Here is a 23898-nt window from a genome sequence, read left to right as displayed (position 1 = left end):
GCTCCGTTCTGACAGGGCTAACTGCACATAGAGTACGTCGATGGCGGGCCTCCTCACTTTTCCTCCTCTCCCTCTCCTTCATGATGGCCTCCAGCCACTCCTTCTTCTCCTCTGGCGTTTTAGCCATGCAGACGAACCACTTGTTCTTGGCGGTATTGTGGATCTTCCAGCCGTTGTTGACGATGTTCCCGCTACTGTGGTAGTCGGCTGCGGCATGGACACAGAGCAGGAAGGGGGGCGATTTACACTCAGGTGAACATTGACAGGTCCCACTCTCCCCAGGACATGCATCAGGAAAGGGGACATGACAAACTGTCTCTCTGCAGCCATTACTGACCATAATCCTAACCCTAACCGATGGATCAAATTCTTCCTGGTACATGCAGCAGGTATTGGGACACGACCCACTGCCCCTCTGCGGCCTTCACCGACCCTAATCCTAACTGACAGATCCCGCTCTCCCTGGTACATGCAGCGGGAATGGGGATGTTACCCATCACCTCTATGCAGCCTTCACTGTGCAATTCCCTCGTCTTCCCAACACCCTCTTCTACTAAACTGCTGGAAGGCTGAAGGAGAAGCGTTTCCCAGAAAAAGGTCCTTGCGGGATTATTTCCAAATTGATTTTGTGAAGCATGATTAATGGTCAATCTGCTGAACGGAAACAAACCCCCAAAAAACAGTGAGGCAGATCTCATTTCCACAAATATGACACCTGGAGATGATAATTTAATATCTAAATTGAAATATGGAAATGCAAGTATATGGATACTTCAGACAACCTGGGGATTCATTCATACTGAAGTTGGCACTGAGTTTCAATCACCTGGATGTCTTTACCGATGCATCAGAAAGGCCAAACACTCATAAGCTCGCTAAAGATAACCAATCAGATCTTGGCCAGATGTCAGACCAACCAATCAGATGTTTTGGTCCCACCTCCTATAGTTGTGTGGACCCACCTCCTCTACAATCTGATTGGTTATCCCTCTGAACCAATCATTTTTTTCATTCTGCCCTCAGAACATTTTAATGTAAGTAAAATTCCCTCAAGCCACAGGCTCAGGCTCAGGCACTAAAGGTCCACTGACTAATTTAAACAATAATACATGATGAATATAAATGGCTGAAGATTCATAATAAAAGAGTTTGCAGGGCTGTGGCAGGTACCATGCATGTTAAGGACAGACCCCAAACCCAGACTGGAAGAAATTAAAAAGCAAGCAGAACCACTCCAGGAAAATATTCCCGGGTAACCCTGGATGTCCTTTTGGGTTATACCATGCCAACATTCTTTGGAGTTTTTCTGCCAAAAACTGATTGTTCACAGAGTAACTCTGAGCTGTTAATTGAACAGAGTACATTCTACAAATCACAGCACCCGGTAATGATAGACACACACAGGCCAGCAAACACATGCAATCGGATCCTGTGGTGCTCTGTCCCCCAAGCCAGACATGCAGGGCTCCATTGCTTTGTAAAACGGAGGGACCCTTACAGGCTCCAGAATCTCTCTTGTAGGACAGATCAGGACAAGCTCAAACCAGACTTCCTGTTACTAGCAGGAGGTTTCAGAACCAAAATCCTGCTATATAAGGAATTTCATTTCTTTTGGTCTCTAATGAGAGTAACAGGAAAACAAAGTCTAAATTATATATAAGAGTAACATATAACTCAGACCATCCTTTACAGCAAACAACAATGTGATGTGACATTAACATCAGACAAACTCACTTACGGGAATATTTTCCAGGAATATTTTCTTTAAAGAGTTATAAAAATAGCTTTCTGCAGTTTCATGGGGTGTGGAGTGCTGAACTAATTCTAAAAACCAAAACGGGCCCCTTTTTTTGCAAAAAAAAAGAGGTTAAAAAAGTATTTTGTTAAAGAGATTAATTATGCAAATAAAATCGGGATGCTAGGAAGTACAGGACAGACTCATAAAATTTAATTACCTCTTTAGAGGCCTTTTTGCATAAGAAAATCTAATTAGAGAAAATCTACATGCACAAAGAATATGCTTTAAAAGGCAAGACCGCAACCATAATGCTCACTCTTCAGTGGAGCAGTTTTCATGTAAACCTCAGAAGAGCTGGACACCCTGTGTTCAATTGTAACGTCAACGCCAGGGCAGATCGGGCCTAAAACACAATCCAAACCGGTGCCTCATTTCTAGCCTAAAAACAAGCCTGCATTGTTGGGATCAGACTGCCAGGAGCCAAACGCCATTACTGGTCCAGGCTTCCGAGTGACTGTGATGAGGGGGATTCGGAAAACGGGACGTCCGCCTTTCCAGCTCTCTATATCTATCCATTTTTGCCATTTTCTAGAGTTTTTGTGTATGGGGCCCTAATTCATACAGAGGGGCCATCTGTATCATCAGCCAATGATATGTTTTGAAATCGGTAAGTGACAGAGGAGGGGGCACTCCGGGAGCCAATCACCTTTCAGCTAGTGCCGGTGCCCCTGTGGCTCCACCCCTATATATGTCGCCGAAACAGAGGCCATCTCAGTTTGCACGGGCCATAAAGCAGAGACATGCCCTAAAGGTGAGGAATCCCTCCCAAGCCTCCACCCAGCGTGGCGGGATGGAGACATTCAGAGATGTTCACCTGTGCCATCGTCCACGTTCTCCACCTCCATGACCTCCGTGTTTATCCGACCTCGGAAGAGGTAGCGTGGGCCCTCAGAAGCCGCCTTACTGTTTTTCAAACGCCTGCACCGATGGAAGCAGATACATGTCACCAGAGGCGGAATCACTCACAGGACATCATGGACATTGTGGTTTTCCGATGGAGGAGATCCCCACGGGTTCCGGCTGCATCATCATCGCGATGAAGGCAGTCAGCCCCAAACGACGGGCTCGGCCAGACTGCCGAGCACCTGGGGAAGCACCTACCGGTTCTTCTTCTTGCAGTAGACCAAGAGATTGTCGAAGAGGAAGAAGATGCGCTCCTGGATGTTCCCGGCCGAGATCTTCAGCAGGACGCTCTGCATGAGCAGCTCAGTGCAGGTGTCCGTGATGTTGGATCCCTGAGGACATCCAAAGGCCACCATCAGAAGGACCAAAAGAAGAAAGCAAAGGATGGGGCCCCATATGCTTAGGGGAAGAAATCACCCTTGGGGAGCCATCACCACCCCACAAGCAGGACACACAGACATCAACTGGCAAAATCTCAGCCAAACGCTTGCAGTCAGCCACACTCCAGGGGGCGATAGAGAAAACACTTAATGTCTTTCACAAAACAGAATACACATTTCCCCCTGCCTGTGAAGCAATCTTCATTGCAGATACATAAGGCTGCTTTTGATCACCCTCGTCATAGCTAAATATAGCCCCCCGATTGGCAGAGGCAGGGAGAGTGTTAAGTATTTCCTTCTGGGAAAATATTCCCCTCTCGCTGTGCTTTGCTTCAGGGCCAGATGTTCTGCAAATTCTTGCAGTGTGTGTGTGCGTCACACACACTCGAGGGGCCAGGTGTGGTGGTGGTAGCAGAGCGAAGGGCTGTTCCTGGCACGGACAAACCAAACAGTTTCCCTAGTGGGGAACTCCTCCGGATTGGGTCTCCATGACGACTCGGGCCTCGTTGAAACCGGAATCCTCCAACAGGATTTTTACAAGTGGCACCAAGCACTCCCAGCCCAGCATGATGCGGAGGGCAGACTTCCTGTGGGCTACCGCAAGTGTCACGTTGCGACCCCGAAACCAAAACAGAACTGCCATCTCACGGAACTCCTGATGAGAACATCCGCCTTGCTCAGTCGGGGCATCCCTTACGAAAACAGAACCGGTGAAGGATTTTCATAGCAGGGGTCTAAACTACTTTTAAGACAGCGGTTCTCAACCTTTTTTGAACCACGGCCCAGTTTTTATCATGCCAGCTCAGTCGCGATCCTATATCATGTATAGGTTTAAATTAATGCTATGATCAAGCACACAATGCACTCAGCAATCTACGCCAATCAATGCCTCTCGCACAAATCCGATTGGATGTGCTAGTGGATTTTAAATTAAGCCTCTGCGATTTGGCTTCTTGGATTGGTTGACTGTTCACTAGTTTTGCGCTGGGCAGTTGCAGACCCAAGACCCATTTATTTAGTTTAATTCTAGGACTGGAACTGGGAACTCTGATCGTGGATCAGCATGAAAATGCTTCCATTTCTCCATTCCATTTCCAACGTTACAGAACTGGCCTCCACCCATGGGTTGAGAATCACCGTCTGAAAGCACAGCAAGCCGTTACCTAGGAAAGAAGCTGCTTCGGTATGTGCCGAGACAACCGCCTAGCTGTGACTTTGACAGGCTGCAGTGACATCGCTGACGGTGATGAAGGACATTTGCACGACATCACATGTATGCCGACACTGCGCAGTGGAATGGCAGGAATACTCGTGTTTTAATACATTTAACCTTAATTTTCAGTGCACCACTGGCCAATCAGAATGTGAGGCAGATCAGAGCAAAATAAATAAATAAATAAAACATAAGCTGTAAGAGTGACAGTGGCCCTGGCCAGTTACATCCTGACAGTGAGTATCTAGAACCCCCCCCCCTCCCCCCACCTGGTGTCCCTCTGGACGGGAACAAATCAGAAAGAAACAGAGAAATGAGCCTTGTCACCTCTGCACCAACCAGAGCAGAGCTCGGACAAACCGAGCTGATGAAGTAACCCTCCGGCAGAAAGTCCCCACTGAAACACAGAGGGTGAGAACATGGAGGCCGCTTCCAGGAGCCGACAGCATACCTAACGAAGGACAGTAACGTCCGAGAACCCAGCGTACTGCTGACCAAACACCGTACTGCTGACCAAACGCCGCACTGCTGACCAAACGCCGTACTGCTGACCAAACGCCGTACTGCTGACCAAACGCCATGTTGCTGACCAAACGCCGTACTGCTGACCAAACGCCGCACTGCTGACCAAACGCCGTACTGCTGACCAAACGCCGTACTGCTGACCAAACGCCATGTTGCTGACCAAACGCCGTACTGCTGACCAAACGCCGTACTGCTGACCAAACGCCGTGCTGCTGACCAAACGCCGTACTGCTGACCAAACGCCATACTGCGGACCAAACGCCGTACTGCTGACCAAACGCCATACTGCTGACCAAACGCCGTACTGCTGACCAAACGCCGTGCTGCTGACCAAATGCCATACTGCTGACCAAACGCCGTACTGCTGACCAAATGCCGTACTGCTGACCAAACGCCGTACTGCTGACCAAACGCCGTGCTGCTGACCAAACGCCGTACTGCTGACCAAACGCCATACTGCGGACCAAACGCCGTACTGCTGACCAAACACCGTACTGCTGACCAAACGCCGTACTGCTGACCAAACGCCGTACTGCTGACCAAACGCCGTGCTGCTGACCAAACGCCGTACTGCTGACCAAACGCCATACTGCTGATCAAACGCCGTACTGCTGACCAAACGCCGTACTGCTGACCAAACGCCGTACTGCTGATCAAACGCCGTACTGCTGACCAAACGCCGTGCTGCTGACCAAACGCCATACTGCTGACCAAACGCCGTACTGCTGACCAAACGCCGTGCTGCTGACCAAACGCCGTACTGCTGACCAAACGCCGTACTGCTGACCAAACGCCATGTTGCTGACCAAACGCCGTACTGCTGACCAAACGCCGTACTGCTGACCAAACGCCATGTTGCTGACCAAACGGCGTACTGCTGACCAAACGCCGTGCTGCTGACCAAACGCCGTACTGCTGACCAAACGCCGTGCTGCTGACCAAACGCCGTACTGCTGACCAAACGCCGTACTGCTGACCAAACGCCATGTTGCTGACCAAACGGCGTACTGCTGACCAAACGCCGTGCTGCTGACCAAACGCCGTACTGCTGACCAAACGCCGTGCTGCTGACCAAACGCCGTGCTGCTGACCAAATGCCATACTGCTGACCAAACGCCGTGCTGCTGACCAAACGCCGTACTGCTGACCAAACACCGTACTGCTGACCAAACGCCATACTGCTGACCAAACGCCGTGCTGCTGACCAAATGCCATACTGCTGACCAAACGCCGTTCTGCTGACCAAACGCTGTACTGCTGACCAAACACCGTACTGCTGACCAAACGCCATACTGCTGATCAAACGCCGTGCTGCTGACCAAACGCCGTACTGCTGACCAAACGCCGTACTGCTGACCAAACGCCATACTGCTGACCAAACGCCGTGCTGCTGACCAAACGCCGTACTGCTGACCAAACACCGTACTGCTGATCAAACGCCGTGCTGCTGACCAAACACCGTACTGCTGACCAAACACCGTACTGCTGACCAAACGCCATACTGCTGATCAAACGCCGTGCTGCTGACCAAACGCCGTACTGCTGACCAAACGCCGTGCTGCTGACCAAACGCCGTACTGCTGACCAAACGCCGTACTGCTGACCAAACGCCATACTGCTGACCAAACGCCATGTTGCTGACCAAACGCCGTGCTGCTGACCAAACGCCGTACTGCTGACCAAACGCCGTACTGCTGACCAAACGGCATGTTGCTGACCAAACGCCGTACTGCTGACCAAACGCCGTGCTGCTGACCAAACGCCGTACTGCTGACCAAACGCCGTGCTGCTGACCAAACGCCGTACTGCTGACCAAACGCCGTGCTGCTGACCAAACGCCATGTTGCTGACCAAACGCCGTACTGCTGACCAAACGCCGTACTGCTGACCAAACGCCGCACTGCTGATCAAACGCCGTACTGCTGACCAAACGGCGTACTGCTGACCAAACGCCGTACTGCTGACCAAACGCCGTGCTGCTGACCAAACGCCGTACTGCTGATCAAACGCCGTACTGCTGACCAAACGCCGTGCTGCTGACCAAACGCCGTACTGCTGACCAAACGCCGTACTGCTGATCAAACGCCGTACTGCTGACCAAACGCCGTGCTGCTGACCAAACGCCGTACTGCTGACCAAACGCCATACTGCTGATCAAACGCCGTACTGCTGACCAAACGCCGTACTGCTGACCAAACGCCATACTGCTGATCAAACGCCATACTGCTGACCAAACGCCGTACTGCTGACCAAACGCCATACTGCTGACCAAACGCCGTACTGCTGACCAAACGCCGTGCTGCTGACCAAACGCCGTGCTGCTGACCAAACGCCGTACTGCTGATCAAACGCCGTACTGCTGACCAAACGCCATGTTGCTGACCAAACGCCGTACTGCTGACCAAACGCCATGTTGCTGACCAAACGCCGTACTGCTGACCAAACGCCGTACTGCTGATCAAACGCCGTACTGCTGACCAAACGCCATACTGCTGACCAAACGCCGTACTGCTGACCAAACGCCGTACTGCTGACCAAACGCCATGTTGCTGACCAAACGCCGTACTGCTGACCAAATGCCATGTTGCTGACCAAACGCCGTACTGCTGACCAAACGCCGTACTGCTGACCAAACGCCGTGCTGCTGACCAAACGCCGTACTGCTGACCAAACGCCGTGCTGCTGACCAAACGCCGTACTGCTGACCAAACGCCATGTTGCTGACCAAACGCCGTACTGCTGACCAAACGCCGTGCTGCTGACCAAACGCCATACTGCTGACCAAACGCCGTACTGCTGACCAAACGCCATACTGCTGACCAAACGCCGTGCTGCTGACCAAACGCCGTGCTGCTGACCAAACGCCGTGTTGCTGACCAAACGCCATGTTGCTGACCAAACGCCATGTTGCTGACCAAACGCCGTACTGCTGACCAAACGCCATACTGCTGACCAAACGCCGTACTGCTGACCAAACGCCGTACTGCTGACCAAACGCCATGTTGCTGACCAAACGCCATACTGCTGACCAAACGCCGTACTGCTGACCAAACGCCGTACTGCTGACCAAACGCCATGTTGCTGACCAAACGCCATACTGCTGACCAAACACCGTACTGCTGACCAAACGCCGTACTGCTGACCAAACGCCATGTTGCTGACCAAACGCCGTACTGCTGACCAAACGCCATGTTGCTGACCAAACGCCATACTGCTGACCAAACGCCATACTGCTGACCAAACGCCATGTTGCTGACCAAACGCCGTACTGCTGACCAAACGCCATGTTGCTGACCAAACGCCATGTTGCTGACCAAACGCCGTACTGCTGACCAAACGCCATGTTGCTGACCAAACGCCGTACTGCTGACCAAACGCCATACTGCTGACCAAACGCCGTACTGCTGACCAAACGCCATGTTGCTGACCAAACGCCGTACTGCTGACCAAACGCCGTACTGCTGACCAAACGCCGTACTGCTGACCAAACGCCATGTTGCTGACCAAACGCCGTACTGCTGACCAAACGCCATGTTGCTGACCAAACGCCATACTGCTGACCAAACGCCGTACTGCTGACCAAACGCCATGTTGCTGACCAAACGCCGTACTGCTGACCAAACGCCATGTTGCTGACCAAACGCCATGTTGCTGACCAAACGCCGTACTGCTGACCAAACGCCATGTTGCTGACCAAACGCCGTACTGCTGACCAAACGCCGTACTGCTGACCAAACACCGTACTGCTGACCAAACGCCATACTGCTGACCAAACGCCGTACTGCTGACCAAACACCGTACTGCTGACCAAACGCCGTACTGCTGACCAAACACCGTACTGCTGACCAAACGCCATGTTGCTGACCAAACGCCGTACTGCTGACCAAACGCCATGTTGCTGACCAAACACCGTACTGCTGACCAAACGCCGTACTGCTGACCAAACACCGTACTGCTGACCAAACGCCATGTTGCTGACCAAACGCCGTACTGCTGACCAAACGCCGTACTGCTGACCAAACGCCGTACTGCTGACCAAACGCCATGTTGCTGACCAAACGCCATACTGCTGACCAAACGCCGTACTGCTGACCAAACGCCGTGCTGCTGACCAAACGCCGTGCTGCTGACCAAACGCTGTACTGCTGACCAAACGCCCACAATGTCCCACTATGTTCCTCAGGGAAGCTCCCCACGCGCCGCAATGTGTTTGGTTTAATACCCCGCAGGATGGCTGTGAGGTGGAATCGTGTGGGCGTCTGGGCATGGGCATGATCCGGTAAGTAACTCCAGAGGTACAAACCAAGGGTGGGAGGAAGATGAAGGGGGGTGAGATTTAAAGGCCAATTCCCATTCGGGCACATTCTCCCCAGATAACTGGTTTTTGGTCCTGCAGGATGTTTTCACTGCGCCTAACCTGGTTGTGCTGCTAAAGAGGGAATCCGGAGTGGGAACACCCCCAAAGCAGCCTGTCTTTCCTCAGACAACGAGGGCTTTGTTTCCAGGGAGGGGGGCACGACGCGGACAACAGCGGGGGGGGGGCAGCTCAGCTACACGCTGACGTCACACGGCGCCCCCCCAAGGCTGCTGAGAGCCACCATTGTGGGCGATTTGCTCACTCTGTGAACGCACCCCCCATTCTTCATCTGCCTACTGGCATGGGGGGGGGGGGGGCTTTTAGGAGGAGCAGTGCCGCTCTGCCCACTTGGCTTGGCATCATGCAGGCCATGTGCCACAGTGCCAGGCTGCGGCTCTCCCCCTCCCCCTCCCATTCTCCTCCACTGCGTCAGCCGCCCTCTGGCTGCCAGGTCCAGTCCGGCCCATCCTACCCGACTCGAACCCAGAGACACAGAGCCCCTGCTTCCAGTTCACCGTGCTGTTCCGTCACCACCCCCCTAGAGGCTGATAGGAATATGCAGCCCTCACACCCCTGACACTCCCCCCAAACCCCCTCCAAAAAATTCACATCATATGCAGACTGTGTTCAGACTAATGGCAGCAAGCGTCCTAATTCAGATTCCGCGTGGAAATGCAGGATTACACGACTCGCACGATAATTACGCTGCATTAGTCACGGCCCCGTGCACAGGCCGGTCACCCATGCTCTGATAATTTGGCAGAAGTTTGTGGTTCTACTTTCTAGAAAGAGCTTTCATCGTCACTGAAGGGGAAACGCCTTCACTTACTATATACGGTATGATCAGCGAGATACATTCAGCCTAAACATCAACCTCAGTTAATAACAGCTTAAAGTGACCTTCTTTCTCCTCTGCCGAATGAAGGAATTAAAGAAAAACACCCCAGTCAGCATGTTTGGTTACACCGAAGTGTGCCGTGTGCACAGCCCCTGATCGACACCCCGATGGATGCATGTAGGGTGTTTCTCCAGTCTCTGCTCGCTGAGGGCCACCCCCCACCCACCAGCCGTGTCCCACGGTGCCTCCCCCTCCCCCAGCCCCCGCAGCCTACGCACCTCCCAGCCCTCGATGTGTGACTGCCACTCTTCCAGCACCTCCAGCTTCTCCATCTGCCTCTTGGCCTCGTTGATGCTGGAGCAGACAGCCTTCATGACCTGCAGGGCCTCCAGCACGGCGGCGTGGTCGCCCTGCTTCTTCGGGGTTCTCTTCAGAAGCTCCTGGGCACCGGAAGGAGGGCCGTTTAGGAGACAGAGGGAGAGAGGAGCGACAGGGGAAATAACAGCACACGCCTCACTCGCTCTTTTGGGAATCTCATGCCGAGAATTCTTGGTTAAATCGTCCAGCTCCTGTGTGTCATGGTCTGATGCAGAGAGATGCTTATCGCACCCACAAGCCTAAACACACACTCTCAACACACCAATTAAATCTGAGTATTTGTATTTACTCTTCCTAAATGGTTACATAACCACAGTTTTCCATCTGCAGCAGAGTTTAAAATACAGGATTTATATGGTCTGTGCCTCAGAAGTTTGTGAGACTTAAAACAAGGCAGGAACGACTAGTAAAAAACTTTCTAGTGTCAATATATGAAATACGTTCATCTATCAGTGCTGCTGGTGCAAAAAGTACATCACTATTGTCTCATAATACCCACTAAAAAGACCATTTCATTCCAGGATATATGCTGTCTAAAAGCTTGACTAAGGACTTAACTAGTCTGACAGAGCAGTTGCACCATGTGAAATCCAACATCATGGCTATGAGAAAAACAAGCAGTCCTCTGTGCCTGTTAATATCCAAGCATGGCCAAACTATTTACTGTTGGGGGGCGGGGGACAAGTCAGAACTGAGTATAAGGCAGCCATGTGTAATGTGGAAATGACAGGTCAGACAGAGAGACAGACAAAGAGATTGAGAGAGAGAGAGAGAGAGAGAGAGAGAGAGAGAGAGAGAGAGAAAAAGACAAAAAGGGAGACAGAGACAAAGATAGAGATAGAAAAAGACAGAGAGAGAAAAAGAGAGATAGATAGAGCCAGACAGACAGACAGACAGACAGATAGATGACGAAGGGCACACAGATAGAGAGAGAGACAGACAGACTTACCCTTAGAAGGAGAGGATACTTGCAGATCCTCTGGATGGGAGCAACAAGATAACCTTCCAGTGGTACCTCTGTGTTCTTCCTCCCTCCCAGCAGCATGCAGTTCTAAAAAACACAATGTATAAGCACACACACATGTACACACACATGTACACACACATGTACACACACATGCACACACACAAGCACACACACATGCACATACACATGCACACACACATGCACACACACATGCACACGCACAAGCACACACACATGCACATACACATGCACACACACATGCACACGCACAAGCACACGCACACACACATGCACACACACATGCACACGCACAAGCACACACACAAGCACACACACATGCACACACACATGCACATACACAAGCACACACACATGCACACACACATGCACACACGTAAACACAAAGCCAAGTGTGGGCATCAGTTGGATGAAGCCACAATTGGGGAACATAATTACCCCCCCATTTTTTGGACACCCCCAACCTGTTAAACTACCAGTACAAAGAGACGGGGGCTGTGGACTCAGGGAATGGGCGGGGGGGGGGTTGGTCTCCCTCTCATCATGCTGTTCCTTCAAAATCCGCCTTCCTTAAATTCATCTCTGCCTGTCCCATTCCGTTTCAGGAGAACTTAGTAAAATGGAACTTAGAAAGAGCCTCGGAACATTCTGTCCTCCCCGTCCCGCCACATCCCGCCCTGCCAGGCCATGCACTCCTCTGTGACCTCGCCCATTGAGCCGAATACGTGCGAGGCGGGGCCGCATGTCTGGGATCCAGGGCTACCGTGTTTAAGAGGGCCCTCAGCTCTCAGAGAATTAATGGCATCTGTATGATAGTGGCAGCAGCCGATCGGGGGGGCACCCACCCAAAGATATATGGGGGGGGGGGGGGGGCAGGTACCTACTAGCAGATATGTAAGGGGCGGGGACAGACACCTACCAGCAGACACATGGAGGGGGGTAACTATCAGCCGACATGGGGGGTCAACTACCAGCAGACATGCAGTGGGGAATCTACCAGCTGCCATGGGGGACATTGGCATCTACCAGCTAACATGGAAGGGCAACAACCAGGAGACATGTGGGGGGGGGGGGGGGGGCACCTACCAGCAGACACGTCCGTACACTACGGATCTTGTTGAGCTCCAGCAGAAGTCTCTGTGCCTTCTCATGGTTTCCACAGTACTCATCATATATCTGAAAGCGGCTCCTCTGAGGTCGAGGCGCAGGGGGAGCAGACAGATAGTCAGCAGTTAGTATGTGCCTGTGTATGCGAGCTCAGAGAGAGAGACAGACAGAGAGCTCAGAGAGAGAGACAGACAGAGAGAGAGACATACAGACAGACAGAGAGTTCAGAGTGACAGACAGAGAGAGAGACATACAGACAGACAGAGAGCTCAGAGTGACAGACAGAGAGACAGACACAGACAGACAGAGAGCTCAGAGTGACAGACAGAGAGACAGACACAGACAGACAGAGAGCTCAGAGTGAGACAGAGAGACAGACATACAGACAGACAGAGAGCTCAGAGTGACAGACAGAGAGCTCAAAGTGACAGACAGAGAGAGGGACAGACAGAGAGCTCAGAGTAACAGACAGAGAGACAGACATACAGACAGACAGAGAGCTCAGAGTAACAGACAGAGAGACAGACATACAGACAGACAGAGAGCTCAGAGTGACAGACAGAGAGAGAGACAGACAGAGAGCTCAGAGTAACAGACAGAGAGACAGACATACAGACAGACAGAGAGCTCAGAGTAACAGACAGAGAGACAGACATACAGACAGACAGAGAGCTCAGAGTAACAGACAGAGAGACAGACATACAGACAGACAGAGAGCTCAGAGTGACAGACAGAGAGAGAGACAGACAGAGAGCTCAGAGAGACAGACAGAGAGAGAGACAGACAGAGAGCTCAGAGAGACAGACAGACAGACCGATAGAACAGAGTGACACATCAGACTACTAGCTTAGTGTCCACCGGGCGGGACCTTACAAAGTGAAGGAAGCAGCGGCCCACTTCATGGTGAGCATGAGGCTCGGGTTGGAGCAGCTCCTCCACCATGGAGAGGAAAGGCCTGTGCACAGCGAGGATCTCGTCGATGTTGGAGAACAAAACCTGGGGGGGCGGGGGGTGGGGTGATGGGACAAAGACAAAATGAGCACAATGAATGCATACAGCATGGGGGCATCTCGTCAGGGCTGGTGTGGGCCTCATCCAAGAAGCAGCCGCCAGATAAAAGCTGAGACAGAAAGGATGGGGAACAGATTAACCTCTAAAGGCCAAAGGTTAAAGGGCAGCGGGATTCCTGGGCAGAGGCTTTGAAGATGGCGTGCCATCCTCGAGGACAACAGCGGCGGCCGAGAGGCTCGCTCGGCATCTCAGAATGCGTGGAATGCAGCCAAAACGGGGACGGATTTTGCAGATGTTAGGGCAACACGCAATGCCGCAATGGCCAGGACAGGAGAGAGGCCAGCTGCTGTCTGAGCCCCACAGGCTGAAGCACGAGAAGTACAGATGGGGGGATGTCGCTAGGACGTCATGAACGGGACACAGCTGGGAGTAGGATAGGCCAGAACTTAGGCACGGGTCACGAGATAAAACCTGCTCTTATCACTAAGCCCAATCGACAGGGTGGATCAGGACTGTGTCAGCCTTCATCACTGGGTAATGGACCATATCTAAAAGAAGGTTTTGTCAATGGGCATGTTTCCTTTTCAAAGTTAAAGTAAACAGGAGAAAACTGGGCTCTAAGAACGATGGTAGTTGTGGGTGATCCCTGAGCTGCGTGCTGACATTTACCATTAGGTCAACGAAAACCCAGACTTCCATCCAGTCCAGCCACCAGACACCTTAGAATCTGCCCATCCACTGGAGGATGGAGGACCATGCACTGACCTTTCACTGTATTTGATAACCTGGCACTGTCCTACCTTTGGAATGCAAAACCTTCTGCTGACATCACAACCCTGTGCACATATCACCAAAACTGGAAGAGTCAAACATTGCCTGGCCAACACACTCCCTTAAATGCTCCCTTAAATGAACAAGTAAATTGTGGTGGAGGACGGAGCCTCGCTCACTCTGCTGTCTATTTATAACACTTGTGTGTTTACAGCTGTTTCCTGTATCTGGAATTTGCATTCATTCAGAAAAATTCTCAACAAACAAGCCCATGTTATTCGGTCATCAGTATCAATTTCTAAGTTCATAAGGAGAGCTTATGTGGCCTGGCCAGGTACAGGGTGGCCCTTAAGACTCATCTCCATGGGTCACCTACCTTCACTGTCTCCTCTGTGATGTTTTTGTCGACCTTAGTGGCTGCATACTGATTGAGGCGATGCAGAAAGCCCTGGAAGACAGAATGAGAAGAGCTCTGACAACCACAGACAAACATTTGGGGAAATGCTTTTGGAAACGTTGATGTTTTCCGCTGCGGCTGGTACCCGTCTCTGCGCAGCGGATATACTACTGACCCTGCGTTCTCAAAAAGCAGAGCATGATGGGATATTCTCATGCTCGCACAACCAGCCAATAAAGTGGGCAGTGGTGGCTTGACGGTTAGGGAAGCGCACTTGTAATTGAAAGATTGCAGGTTCGAATCCCCGACCAGCAAGGTACCGCCCCCAAGCACCGCTCCCTGGGCACTGAATTAGCTGCCCCCTGCTATGTCGCTAAAATCGCATATAGCTTAAATGCAGAGCAACACTGTGTGCTGTGGTGTGTTAACACTGATCACAAAATTCTAATTCTAAAGCATCATGTCATATCGCACACAGAAGGTAGTGCAGTTCCTTCACTGGAGAAACAGAAAGCCAACAGACCCCTGTCCTCTCCCTAACTGCATGTGTCCAGCACGCGGATAAACATCCTGAGCCATTTGCCTGCAGCTCTCCTGCACACACGCATACATCACGGAGGGCAGGGGGCCCGGTTACCAAGGGAGACAAACTATTTCCTGTTTTTAATGCCCACAAACAGCAGAGGCTACACGTCAATGCAGACATCACATCGCTACCACGGGGGAGGGGGGGTGAAATGAGACCCTGCAGCTAGCCGCTCAGCACTAGGGGTTCTTTAACCATGGCGGCATTTCCACGGAGTCTCCAATTACACCGGGGGGGGGAGGGGGGCTTAATTTTTAAGGCAGGGGCTGTGGACATGATCAATTAAGCGGCAGCTCGCATGAAACAATCATAAAAATAAAGCAGATTTTAATTAAAATTAACGGACTTTGCTGGGACGACTGCCGGGATGCCGGTTCTCATTCTGGGGCAACAGAAGATAAAAATCTCATTAGCAATTCTGGAGTCATTGAACTGAAGGAAGCGTCTGTCGTTAGCAGGAAGGTTATGGATACAACCCAGGTGACGTTCCATAGCCAATCACAGCTCTGCTCTAATGAGAGTGTAAACGGGGTAGCATGAAAAGTAAGCACTTCTGGGGGTCCAGAGAACCAAAGCACCCTCCCCAATCCTCGGTGTACTGGATGTACTGACCCAGACTTTGGGTCTCCGATAGACAGCAGACCCTTGGTGGACCCCAAACGCTGTTAAACAATTAAACAAACGAGGAAATGAGTCCCATGCATTTCAAATAAGCCGCCCCATGGAAAGTCCCACCCACTGGGAAAAGGCCCTTCCCAGTCTCCCCCCACACTCTCCCCCTAGCTTCCTGAGACCCTGTTGTTGAGTCACTCACATCAAGGAGTGTGGTGGGGGGGGGGGGGGGGGGCTCAGCTTCCAGTCCCCAAACCAATATTCCGCAGCCTGCGGCAGCCCATGTAGGGAGGCAGGGGATATGAAGAAAATGTTGGAGGGCCACCCTCACCTGAGCCCCCCCCCACCCCAGTGCCCTTCCTGCAGGATTCCATTTGATCAGTAAGTTCAGAAACCTTCTCGAGTGCAGCAGCAGAGCAAGACAGGCAAAGCAGCCCGAAGACGGACCCACGTGATGAGTCTCGGGACCATTAAGAGGCGGCTCACATCCGCGGAGCCCCAGCGGGAGCAGAGGTCTGGGAAAACGGCATCCCGGCCAGCCGCTCCGGACTCCAAAAAGGGAGCGATGGCGCATTGACCAGACATCACAGCGACAGCGAGAGGCATTGCTGAACCGGCCGAAAGCCCGTTCACTTTCTGGCCAGAGCAGGTCTCATGACCAGAACCGCCAAAAAGCGGCGTCCATCCCGGCTACGCTGCACTTCTGTTGATGTGCCAGCAGTACAGAAGACAATCACCACCTTTTATGTCACCTCACGCTTTCCTGGAATAAACTTCATCAGGCACCCTGGAGAGTTTCTGCCTAAATAACGGGCAAAACCCCTCATCGAGCTTCACACTGGATGGATCTTTTTAGAAGGTGCTGTGACACCATGAAAGTGATCCAGGGGCATCCATCTGAACAGCTGATTGGCCACACTACAAGCTCGCTGGCCGCAGACTGGGTGTGGGATGGCCAAGGCCCCATAGCCTCTGCGTAACCATGCCGACGACACCCTCCCCGCCAGACAGGGCCCGTTCTCGCCCCTGGGGTGATGGTTATGTAATGCTGCCTGGCCAGTCGCTCTCACATGGCAAAGCAAATGACAGAGACCGGTGGTGAGTCACTGTCAGGGCATTTGTTGGACACAAGCCCAACTTTACAGGCCGTGGTGCGTGTGAGAGGACACATCCACAGACAGGACACAGGCAGGACACATCCACAGACAGGACACATCCACAGACAGGACACCGGCAGGACACATCCACAGACAGGACACAGGCAGGACACATCCACAGACAAGACACAGGCAGGACACATCCACAGACAGGACACAAAGACAGACAGGTCACAGGCAGGACATATCCACAGACAGGACACCGGCAGGACACATCCACAGACAGTACACAGGCAGGACACATCCACAGACAGGACACAGGCAGGACACATCCACAGATAGGACACAGGCAGGACACATCCACAGACAGGACACAGGCAGGACACATCCACAGACACATCCACAGACAGGACACAGGCAGGACATATCCACAGACAGGACACAGGCAGGACACATCCACAGACAGGACACAGGCAGGACACATCCACAAACACACGAGCACAGACAGGGGATCCCACACGAGGTTAACGAGGGGACGTGACACACAGAAGGAGCGGACGATCGGGGCAGTACAGTGTACCTGTTTTGAGGTGAGGGTTAGGGTGAGGTGAGAGCGAGGTGAGGATCTCAGGTGTAGGAACAATGCTCTACACACTGATAATCCGCTATACAGTTATTATAATGTAAACCCTCTCTGTTAAACCTTCTCTGTTAATCAAGAAATTGCTACGGACACAAACCCTCTCTTTTCAAGCTGAGCTCCTGCAGGAATGTGACCAGGGAGACAGCAGGTTCACTTTGCCCCCCCCCCCCAACACTGCAAGACCCCATGTGAGTCAGACCTAAACAGGGCGATAAACATCTCCGCCATTGTTTCCAGACACAGTTTGCTGATTGCTTATCCGTTTCCTTTCTGTAATGCAGGCATGGCCAGCTGCTGCAGCGTCACATGGTTACTGTGGAGAGCTCAGGGTGCAGGTACCCAATTGGGAGATGGGGAGAGCTCAGGGTGCAGGTACCCGACAGGGAGAGTCAGGGTGCAGGTACTAAACAGAGAGACGGGAAAAGCTCAGGGTGCAGGTACCCGACAGGGAGATGGGGAGAGCTCAGGGTGCAGGTACCCAATTGGGAGATGGCGAGAGCTCAGGGTGCAGGTACCCAACTGGGAGATGGGGAGAGCTCAGGGTGCAGGTACCCAATTGGGAGATGGGGAGAGCTCAGGGTGCAGGTACCCGACAGGGAGAGTCAAGGTGCAGGTACTAAACAGAGAGACGGGAAAAGCTCAGGGTGCAGGTACCCGACAGGGAGATGGGGAGAGCTCAGGGTGCAGGTACCCAATTGGGAGATGGCGAGAGCTCAGGGTGCAGGTACCCAATTGGGAGATGGGGAGAGCTCAGGGTGCAGGTACCCAATTGGGAGATGGGGAGAGCTCAGGGTGCAGGTACCCAATTGGGAGATGGCGAGAGCTCAGGGTGCAGGTACCCGACAGGGAGAGTCAGGGTGCAGGTACTAAACAGAGAGACGGGAAAAGCTCAGGGTGCAGGTACCCGACAGAGAGATGGGGAGAGCTCAGGGTGCAGGTACCCAATTGGGAGATTGCGAGAGCTCAGGGTGCAGGTACCCAATTGGGAGATGGGGAGAGCTCAGGGTGCAGGTACCCAATTGGGAGATGGGGAGAGCTCAGGGTGCAGGTACCCAATTGGGAGATGGGGAGAGCTCAGGGTGCAGGTACCCAATTGGGAGATGGCGAGAGCTCAGGGTGCAGGTACCCGACAGGGAGAGTCAGGGTGCAGGTACTAAACAGAGAGACGGGAAAAGCTCAGGGTGCAGGTACCCGACAGGGAGATGGGGAGAGCTCAGGGTGCAGGTACCCAATTGGGAGATGGCGAGAGCTCAGGGTGCAGGTACCCAATTGGGAGATGGGGAGAGCTCAGGGTGCAGGTACCCAATTGGGAGATGGGGAGAGCTCAGGGTGCAGGTACCCAATTGGGAGATGGCGAGAGCTCAGGGTGCAGGTACCCGACAGGGAGAGTCAGGGTGCAGGTACTAAACAGAGAGACGGGAAAAGCTCAGGGTGCAGGTACCCGACAGGGAGATGGGGAGAGCTCAGGGTGCAGGTACCCAATTGGGAGATGGCGAGAGCTCAGGGTGCAGGTACCCAATTGGGAGATGGGGAGAGCTCAGGGTGCAGGTACCCAATTGGGAGATGGCGAGAGCTCAGGGTGCAGGTACCCAATTGGGAGATGGCGAGAGCTCAGGGTGCAGGTACTAAACAGAGAGACGGGAAAAGCTCAGGGTGCAGGTACCCGACAGGGAGATGGGGAGAGCTGCAGCTGGCAGGACATTTCATGTGACCGCTAGCTTGGGTTACGGTTATGACTGCTTACCTATCGTCAGAGTTTAACTGGTTTATTGATCTGGAAATTCTGGTCTTTTTTCAAATTAAGCCTCCCGCTAAAAGCAGTGCACCTCATGTTTGGTAGCACTGTGTATATCACACTAAGCACGGAAAGAAGAAAAGACCAAAGAGTTGTCCGAGGAGCTTAGAAGCAAGATGACAGTCAAGCATGATTGACGCAAAGGGTATAAAACTATTTCTAAAGGGCTGGATATTCCGGTGATAACCGTGGAAAACATTACCAACAGGTTTAAGGCATATGGCACTGTAGCCAACCTCCCTGGTCATGGTCACAAGAGGAAACATTTAAAGTATATTATGGAAAGTACTTTTAATGATGGAGAAAGAGCCAGAAAAACCTCAAAACAAACCCAAGGTGAGTTTCAACCTCGGCTACAATAGTTTCAAGTTGCACTATGAGGGGAAATTCAAATGCAATGCAGGAGATCCTGGAAGACTCCTCTTCTCAAACTGAGGCATAAAGAAGTCCATCCATCCATTTTCCAAACCGCTTATCCTACTGGGTCGCGGGGGGTCCGGAGCCTATCCTGGAAGCAATGGGCACGAGGCAGGGAACAACCCAGGATGGGGGGCCAGCCTATCACAGGGCACACTCACCATTCACTCACACATGCACACCTACGGGCAATTTAGCAAGTCCAATTAGCCTCAGCGTGTTTTTGGACTGTGGGGGGAAACCGGAGTACCCGGAGGAAACCCCACGACGACATGGGGAGAACATGCACACACATATAACCCAGGCGGAGACTTGAACCCGGGTCCCAAAGGTATGAGGCAACAGTGCTAACCACTGCACCACTAACCACTGCACCACCATGCCGCCCCACCTAAAGAAGTTTGATTGGAATTTTCCAGATTGCAAACGGGGAAGTCATTGGTCCTGGAGAAACTTAATAGGATCTTTTTGGTAGATCACAGAAACTGTATGTTCACAGGAAATTGTATGAGTCATACAAGGAGAGCACCACCATACCCAGAGTGAAGCATGCAGGAGGTTCAGTGATGTTCTGCTTCACTGCCTCTGGAACTGGTTGTCTTGAACCAGTGAACGGGAGAATAAGATCAAAGGAAGGTTAGGTCGTTTTGGAAGGTAATGTACTGACTGCCCAGTGTCAGGAAGTTATCTTACCTTATCTTATCTTATCATATCTTATCTTATCTTATGATGTTGTCTAAAAATAAAAGAAAAGAAAAATAATTACTGCTAAGTTCCCACGGCACGATTTTAACCTCAATTTTCTGCTCGCTGAAAGATTTTGGTGATAACTAACAAGCGATCATTGCTTGGTGCTGACAAATCAGCGTATAATCTGTACTTCTTCAAAGACAGAAGTGGACAGTGTCACCTTAGTGTCACAGACACCTGTCAGATATCTAATAGGCTGGACCTGTTGGCGACTCCAAATAATATGGGGTGCGAAGTCTTGCTACTGGCAATGAGTGCGGCGACGAGCTACAGCCAATGAGAGTGACTGACAATAGGTGTGGCAATGAACTACCGCGAATGAGATCGAATGGAAATGAGTGACTGGCAATGAGGCCGGCAACAGCTACAGCCAATGAAAGCGCAAGACACAGGGCGGGGTGAATTAAAATTTTGCATCCTTGCGGTTAGTTGTCATTGACATGATGCAGGAAAGTCTCTGCACCCGCCCTCTCATTCATGATAACACCGTGCCAAACTCACACGTCATTCACTTAACAAAATCAGGCTCTGTGCAACTAGGCAAATATACTGGCAGTACCAAAGGTGAACCACATAATTTCATGTTTAAATCAATGTTTAGAAATCTATTTTTTTTTAATCTCACGGTGATATTAAAATCACCACTTTGAAGGATCACAGTTTGCGACAGAATTGATTCGGTCTCAGCTGTGCTCAGAGCTATTAGTCAGCTGGTTTTCTCAGAAAGGAAGTGACCTTCCCATTATAATCCACCACATCTGTAAAACTCACCAGGATTAATTTCACATGTTCATTTAATTCTGAATGAAGGGGGAGACAGTAAGATAAACGGCACCACAGACCTTCTCCTTCATGAATGGAAACAGGGGTCTGATACCAGCCTGGACCATCCTGTGCTTGTTTAACAGTGGCTGAATTCCACCTCACTGGTTCCCAAAGAAGCTTCTCTGACACGAAAAGTTCAGTGGCCAGTTTTTAAAACAAAGATCCAGTGAAACTCCAACCTACTGGAGGTGTTAACCCCACCCGGTATCAGCAACAAGTGTCCCGCCCCCCCCAGCGGCACTCCTGCCGCCACAAAGCTGGACGCAGTCGATTAATAAAGTGACTGTGTGCCTTGGTTCAGGGAGCTGACGGGGCGTGAATACCAATGACAAGCTGCTGGGAAGCCCGGGATTGCGGGCCGCCCGATAAATGCCATCTTTGTGTGCGGGGGAACAGCACGGAGCTCCCTGGGTGCTAGCCACCCCCCTCAGCCGTGCCTGGTGGATTCCAGCCTGTTGAGCAGCACCCCCGTGAGACCAGACCCACACCCCCCCCCCCAACACCAGCCCAGCTGGGGCCCAATTGAGAGGTCAGGCAGCCCCCCAGGTTCCTTACACACCAAAGCAGGATGTCACCGTTTACCGCATTTTCATAATTACAAAGCAGGTTTTAGGCCACGTGAGTTCAGGCCTGCGTACCACATTCACCCCACAGAGGGGGGGACACCCAACTATCTTTATGGGGCGGATTTCCAGGGCCTGTTCTTCCCAAATAATAGCCAGTTCAGGGTATGTTATGCATAAAAGAAAACAGCTACGAAGTTACAACACTAAAGCTCACTAAAGCCCCAACCTTAACCCAGTCACTCTCTCCCAAACCAGAACCAAACACTCACTCCCAAACCAGAACCAGTCACTCTCTCCCAAACCAGAACCAGTCACTCTCTCCCAAACCAGACCCAGTCACTCTCTCCCAAACCAGACCCAGTCACTCTCTCCCAAACCAGACCCAGTCACTCTCTCCCAAACCAGAACCAGTCACTCTCTCCCAAACCAGACCCAGTCACTCTCTCCCAAACCAGACCCAGTCACTCTCTCCCAAACCAGACCCAGTCACTCTCTCCCAAACCAGACCCAGTCACTCTCTCCCAAACCAGACCCAGTCACTCATTCCTAAACCAGACCCAGTCACTCTCTCCCAAACCAGACCCAGTCACTCTCTCCCAAACCAGAACCAGTCACTCTCTCCCAAACCAGACCCAGTCACTCATTCCCAAACCAGAACCAGTCACTCATTCCCAAACCAGAACCAGTCACTCTCTCCCAAACCAGAACCAGTCACTCTCTCCCAAACCAGACCCAGTCACTCTCTCCCAAACCAGACCCAGTCACTCTCTCCCAAACCAGACCCAGTCACTCTCTCCCAAACCAGACCCAGTCACTCATTCCCAAACCAGAACCAGTCACTCATTCCCAAACCAGAACCAGTCACTCTCTCCCAAACCAGACCCAGTCACTCATTCCCAAACCAGACCCAGTCACTCATTCCCAAACCAGAACCAGTCACTCTCTCCCAAACCAGAACCAGTCACTCTCTCCCAAACCAGACCCAGTCACTCTCTCCCAAACCAGACCCAGTCACTCATTCCCAAACCAGAATCAGTCACTCATTCCCAAACCAGACCCAGTCACTCATTCCCAAACCAGAACCAGTCACTCTCTCCCAAACCAGAACCAGTCACTCTCTCCCAAACCAGAACCAGTCACTCTCTCCCAAACCAGAACCAGTCACTCATTCCTGAACCAGACCCAGTCACTCATTCCCAAACCAGAACCAGTCACTCATTCCCAAAGCAGACCCAATCACTCACTCTCAAACCAAACTCAATCCCTCACTCCCAAACCAAACCCAAACCCCACCCAAATGCTCAAATCTGCTCACCCCAGTATGACCTCGGGGAGCACAGCTAGCCCCTTTCTAGAGGTCAGAGGTCAGCACCTAGGGCAGGGCAGGCTGGGCAGATTAATAGCTTGCCTGGATATACGATGTTACCAGATTAGACTGGATATACAGCCACTCAACGAACACAAAATAAACATCCCCTCACCCCATGTCTATGCACAGGGCCGCAGCCCCTGCCCTGCCACTACCCCGACACGGGGGCTCTTGTGCCACAGACACTTGTCAGACACAGCACGGCATGACGGGGTCAGCTGGCAGCCGCTGTGACACCCCCACACTGCCCCCCACCGCTGTGTGACGGACGGCGGGCTCACTGTCAGGAATGGAATGAGAGTGCTGCAGAAAGCTTATGTTTTCGTCAGTAGGATCGTTAGGGCCTTCAGGGACATCCTGAAGAGTCACTCTTTGGCCAGTCTTGGTGAGTCTGTGTGTGCATGTCTCTGTTGCTGTGTGAGAGTGTGGCCAGGCTGTGTGTGTGTGTGTGTGAGTGCCAGGTCTGTATGTGTGTGTGTGTGCCTGGTCTGTGTGTGTGTGTGTGTGTGTATGTGTGCCTGGTCTGTGTGTGTGTGTGTATGTGTGCCTGGTCTGTGTGTGTGTGTGTGTGTGTA

General features: G+C 52.0%; 1 protein-coding gene across 1 annotated transcript in view; it reads right to left on the bottom strand.

The window, feature by feature from the left end:
• The window catches only part of prex2 (phosphatidylinositol-3,4,5-trisphosphate-dependent Rac exchange factor 2), a 71972-nt gene that overhangs the window by 41187 nt on the left and 6887 nt on the right, over positions 1–23898 (bottom strand). The window contains 8 exon segments of the mRNA XM_048976907.1: positions 58–207; positions 2613–2716; positions 2900–3033; positions 10293–10454; positions 11342–11443; positions 12464–12568; positions 13358–13480; positions 14643–14714. Of these exon segments, the coding sequence (XP_048832864.1) occupies positions 58–207; positions 2613–2716; positions 2900–3033; positions 10293–10454; positions 11342–11443; positions 12464–12568; positions 13358–13480; positions 14643–14714 (952 nt within the window).

This window comes from Brienomyrus brachyistius, chromosome 15 (assembly GCF_023856365.1).
Source record: "Brienomyrus brachyistius isolate T26 chromosome 15, BBRACH_0.4, whole genome shotgun sequence".
Taxonomy (NCBI): Eukaryota; Metazoa; Chordata; class Actinopteri; order Osteoglossiformes; family Mormyridae; genus Brienomyrus; species Brienomyrus brachyistius.
This window is presented reverse-complemented; position numbering and strand designations above follow the sequence as displayed.